Here is a 5,555-nt window from a genome sequence, read left to right on the forward strand (position 1 = left end):
AAAATGGAACCCAGTTATAATGCAGATGTTGGGGTAAGTTGATGTCTTAGTCCCTTCAGGCTGCTATAGCAAACTACCACAGACTGGATGACTTAAACAACAAACATTTATTTCTCACAGTTTCGGGAGGCTGGGAAGTCTAAGATCATGGCACCAGCAGATTGTGTCTGATGAGAACTCACTTCCTGGTTCATAGATGGCCATGTTCTTGCTGTTTCCTCACATAGTGGAAGGGGCAGGAGAGCTCTCTGGGGTCCCCTTTATAAGGGCACTAATCCCATTCACGAGGGCTCCACCCTCATGACCTAATCACCTCCCAAGGCCCCACCGCCTCATACTATCACATTGAGGGATTAGGATTTCAAAATATGTATTTTTCAGGGACACAAACATTCAGTCCACTGCAGTTAGGGAAGGGAGTTAAATATTCAACTTTTTTTTAGCTTTTGAAAGAACTCAGACTGGCTTAATTGGATTAAATGGTCTGGACAGTGTGGTCTGGTATGGACAAGCCCTAAGATTTTAGCCTGAGGACCTGGGTTCTAGTTGTTACTATTTCTTGCCAGTTTCGTCACCTTAGACGAGATAACTCCTTTGGGCCTGCCTTATTTTCCATGTTTATAAAATGTGAAGAATAATATTTAACTTAATGGTTTGTTGTAGGTATGAAACAAATTAATGTAAATGAAAGTGCTTTGAAAGTAGGAAAACAGATATTAGATTATTAATAGCAGATTTTTATTTGTTCTCTTATTGACGAGGAACTCATCAAAGGAAATCTGAATTAGAGGAAAAATTTATAATTCTTAAAAAGATGAACAAGAAAAATTCTTTACAAATAATTCTCAGTTAGAATAAATATGGCAGGGCTTCCCTGGTGGTACAGTGGTTAAGAATCCACCTGCCAATGCAGGGGACACGGGTTCAAGCCCTGGTCCAGGAAGATCCCACATGCCGTGGAGCAACTAAGCCCATGCGCCACAACTACTGAGCCAGTGCTCTAGAGCCCATGAGCCACAACTGTCGAGCCCACGTGCCACAACTACTGAAGCCCGCACGCCTAGAGCCCGTGCTCCACAACAGGAGAAGTCCCTGCAATGCAATGAAGAGTAGGCCCTGCTCGCCGCAACCAGAGAAAAGCCCACACGCAGCAACAAAGACCCAATGCAGCCAAATAAAAAATAATAATAATTAAATAAATAAAATAAAAATAAGAAAAAGAATAAATATGGCGAACTTGTCGTCAGTTGTGGTTTGCTAACAGGTTAGTTATAGTAGTTTCTCATTCTGATTATTTTAAAATATTACTGTAGTTGGAGGTTTGTGACTCTTCTTTCTTTTTGTGCTTAAAGTAGAAAATATATTTGCAGTATCTAAAGGAAACTGTATTGTGCAGGAAGTATCATGACAGCTGGGTAGCATTCTGGAGTTATGCAATAAATTCTTTCCTGGCACATTACAGATGCAATGCAGTAAAATAATATGTAAAATGTTTCACAGATCAAATGTCTTTATTGTGCTTAACTACACATAAATGCAGTTGTGTATCGTATGTTGTCAGTCTTTTAAAAATGAATTGTGAATTAGAAACTCATATTCCAGTGGTGCTAAGTATGAATTAATACATGCTGAGTTGTCACACACTAACTGTGCTTTCTGGCCTGCAAAATAATTTGATCTTCAGTAGTAATTATAAAGAAGGCTTTACACATGGATTGGTAAATCCAAAGTAAATTTCAGACATGCTAACTCTTTGATCTTTGAAAATGACAAGGTTGCAAGAGTATTGCTAAAAATACCTTAAATACAATTTGGAGTCAGTACTCTGAGCCGGATTTTGAGTACTTAATAAACCAAAAATGGATTGTATCTTCCAGGCAAATATATAAACCTTCTCAACAAGTTTTCAGAGGATACATAGGCACTAAAAAATGCAATTTTCACACCCGACTAAAGAAAATTTTGTGTGTTTTAGAATGTTCTCACATTTCAAACTAATCAGTATATATGTAATTTAAGCTATTGCAAATTATTGAAGTAGATGCTAAAAATGACTCATATTAACCTATAAGGTAAGAAACAAAAACCAATAGGTTTTAATATAAAGCGTAGCTACATTTAATAATGTCATAATTTCAGAGAATTTCAGTCATATTTCTGAGCTGTGTCTTAAAAAGTTATTGACGTGTAGCTATATTTAATGAATCAGTAGGCTAAATTTTAAGAGCACTGAGTCTCATTTGGATAGATGTAAGATAAAGTGCAGAAATTATATGGTTTGACAGGCCATCTGATGAATGCAAATAAGACCAACTGTGTATGAGGATTGAATGAGCGAAATTAGCATATGGAGACTGCTTGGAAGAAGCTAAGTGTTCATCTAAGTGTTGTAGATACAGCATTTTAAAATATGTTAACATCTAAATTTCTGTAGAAACTTCTCTGTAAGTTAAGGAGGTTCAGAGGCTGAGTGCAATCTGGTATGTGGATGGGGTCTTATATAAATAGCTTTGCCAGAATGTCTCCCAGTGTGAAAAGTAAACTGGTCTATGAAAATCCACTTGCCATGTAATGTCTTATGATGGAGAGGGTCTCTAACAACAGTATCTCCAATTTTGTTTGTTTGGATGACCTCAGCTATTTCAAGATATCTATACTTTCTCACAGAATGAAGACAATCACAGAGATGGTGTGTCTAAGAAATTTCAAAAGGTGTAGGCCTCCTGACTGAAGCACAGTCCACTTATTGGATTCATTTTTTTTCATTATAGTAAGTATAAATATTTAAAGTATATTGTTTTGGCCAATGTTGACTTGTGCTCTTTGTTGAATAAATATTTGCTGTCTGTCAAATACCCTCATTGTTAGAGCTGTTTGTGTTTACATTCTTCTGCAATTTCAGTTGTGTATCTGAAATGAATATAACTCCCAGCATCTTTGAGGGGACAAATAAAGCCATAGACTTTGAGCTGGCAGAGCCCTTAGAGATGATCTCATTCACTTTCTTTATCCATTACAAGAAATTCCTTTGCAACATCCTTGACGGATGGTCATCTTTTTCAGCTCAGCCCAGGTAGGAGAAGGGCCTGAACTATTTCACAGAACTATTTCTATGGATGTTCTACTACAGATTAAATCAAAATGTCACTTTCTAAAATGTGCACCCACCTAGTTCTGCCTCTGGAACAAATCCACTTATTCTTTAATCCAAGAGGTAGTCCTGCAAAAATGTAAAGATAAATTCTCAGGTTCCCCTAGTCATCTTTTATCTCAGCTGAGTATCATCAGTTACCTGTGTTCCTCCATAGGAAATGGTTCGTAGACAAGTAGCTCCTGATGATTTTGTTGCCCAATTAGTTTTTAACCTATGACTGATTGTTGGGTTCCAGGTGTGATCTTACCAGGCAGACACAGAAGGACTGTTGCCCCTTTATCTGGGTTCATGATTTAATATGGCCACAGATTATAGTCATATTATGGCTATATTTAGCGTAAAGATAGCATATAAGCTATATTTTGCATAATAGCTATGACACGATTAGCTTAATGCGTGCATTCATGTCAACTAAAATCCTTAGGTATTTTTCACATGTTCATCCAGCAATGATTTCTGCCCTCCTTTCCTCCCGTCATGTTGATGATATCTTGGGGTCTAAGCCCAGACTTTCTGTCGCATATAATCCTCTTGTTTTTGGTTTTTGTCTTGTCTTGACACACAGTTATGATTAACTGCAGTGGATTGAAGCAGAAGGGGAGGAGTTGAGAGTTAGAAATAGACCCACTAAACTAGAGTAAGGGAGGGAAACTCTGGAAAATTATTTAATCAAGCCATAGGTCCTAAGAGGAAGTTGAATCCATATAATATGATGATGGCCAGAGAGGATGCAGGTGGAAAGTGGTGCTCCAGGTTAATAGTTAAAATCAAGGATCCTGGGATGCCTTAGCAAGGGGGAGAGCATGAAGGTATAGGGTTCAGGGTCAGATGGTCAGGAATATGTTAGGGCTGACCAGCAAAAGAAAAGACACTTATTCATAGGTATCAGAGCCTCTGTAATGGGATTCTAGGGTTCAAGGCAGGATACCAGTCCCTTGAAGGAAGACTAATGAGAGCAAAACAGTTTTTCTTGGGGGTGCTGCCGGTACTAGGGTATCTAGAAAGAGAAACTCAGACCCAGGGAAGATAAGACTTAAGACTCAAAAAAGTGCAAGAGAAGTCCGTGGATGAAGGTTGCAGCTGAACCACCAGCAAAGATGACCATGCTACTGTGATTTTTTTTAACCAGAATTGTTATAAATCCAAATATTTCCTTTTATCTGTCTTACTCTGTGCCATCTTATAGGTGGTCTGGATTTTACTAGTTAACAATTTTTTAAACGATTTAGGTAGGGCTGAATACTACATAAATCATTTCTGTAAAGAGCATTGTCTGAATACTTTAAATATGAAAATGCAAAATCCACCTTGTTTTTCTGAAGGCAAAAATAAAAATAGCATGCGCCTTTAATCATTTATACTATTAGTACTTTGCCATCAAAACATTAAACATGAGAGAGAGTCCCTTCCACAGTGTTGTAACTGGGGCTTCCTTCCCCATCCATTTTTTAAGCCATTACCATTTTGTGCCAGCTTTTAAATATTCTAAGTTGGATGCAAACGTAAGTTACAAAGCAAGAGCTTGGGGGGGAAAGGAGATAATGTACTAAATCACAGTTTGTTCTGAACATAGAATTGGTACATCCCTCTAATCCTAAGGGATAATTTTATAAAGCAGTGCTTGCTCAAAGGAAGTTCCTTGTCATGGTTGAAACACAACTCTTAGGTTGTACCCGATGCTCCAGACTTGGGAGTGGAATGTGAAAGAGAGCTTATTCAGACCATTTGGAAGGTACAAAATGTGGCTGTTAGAAATTAGTAGCATAAGAACAAGTTTTCCTAATGTTGATTGAAGAAAATTCGACTTCTGGTTTTTAGTAGTTTAGCATGAAGTGAAGATGCAGGAAGAAACTAGGTAGTTGCTTCACGTCCTGCACCAAATAAATACCTTTACAGATCCAATCTGGCTGTCACCAAATGGTCTCTCATCTAAGGGACTTTACAGTGCTCAGTTGGCCTAGCCTAAGGTTTCGAATGAAACGAGGAAACTTTGATCCCTTTTGATCATCAGCCCTGCTTCCCATGTTTTGCCCCTGAGTTAAATCCTACTTGGTTATTTACAAGCCTTAGAGTTTAAGCTTATTTGGGGTACTTGCTTCAGTGGTTTTTCTTTTATTTTCCTCCTCCAGTTTCTGTCCTCCTACAAGGGAAAGTCATGATTACACTAACAGAGCTAAAATGTTTAGCAGACGCCCAGTCATCTTATCACATCCTAAAACCGTGGTGGGACGTCTTTTGGTATTACATCACCCTGATCATGCTGCTGGTGGCCGTGCTGGCTGGAGCCCTCCAGCTCACACAGAGCAGGGTTCTGTGCTGTCTTCCGTGTAAGGTGGAATTCGACAATCACTGCGCCGTGCCTTGGGACATCCTGAAAGCCAGCGTGAACACATCTTCCGAT

General features: G+C 38.6%; 1 protein-coding gene across 2 annotated transcripts in view; it reads left to right on the forward strand.

Annotated features, from left to right (window-relative positions):
* Positions 1–5,291: 5,291 nt before the first annotated feature.
* Positions 5,292–5,555, forward strand: part of LRRC8B (leucine rich repeat containing 8 VRAC subunit B) — a 19,743-nt gene continuing 19,479 nt past the window's right edge. The window contains exon 1 of one of the 2 annotated variants that reach the window (XM_007468514.1): positions 5,292–5,547. In XM_007468514.1, coding sequence (XP_007468576.1) covers positions 5,310–5,547 — 238 coding nt within the window. In that variant the 5' untranslated portion in view covers positions 5,292–5,309. The remainder of the gene's footprint in view (positions 5,548–5,555) is intronic. The other variant, XM_007468513.1, reaches the window with a different exon arrangement.

The sequence above is a fragment of the Lipotes vexillifer genome, unplaced genomic scaffold (assembly GCF_000442215.2).
Source record: "Lipotes vexillifer unplaced genomic scaffold, Lipotes_vexillifer_v1.1 scaffold490, whole genome shotgun sequence".
In the NCBI taxonomy this organism is placed as follows: domain Eukaryota; kingdom Metazoa; phylum Chordata; class Mammalia; order Artiodactyla; family Lipotidae; genus Lipotes; species Lipotes vexillifer.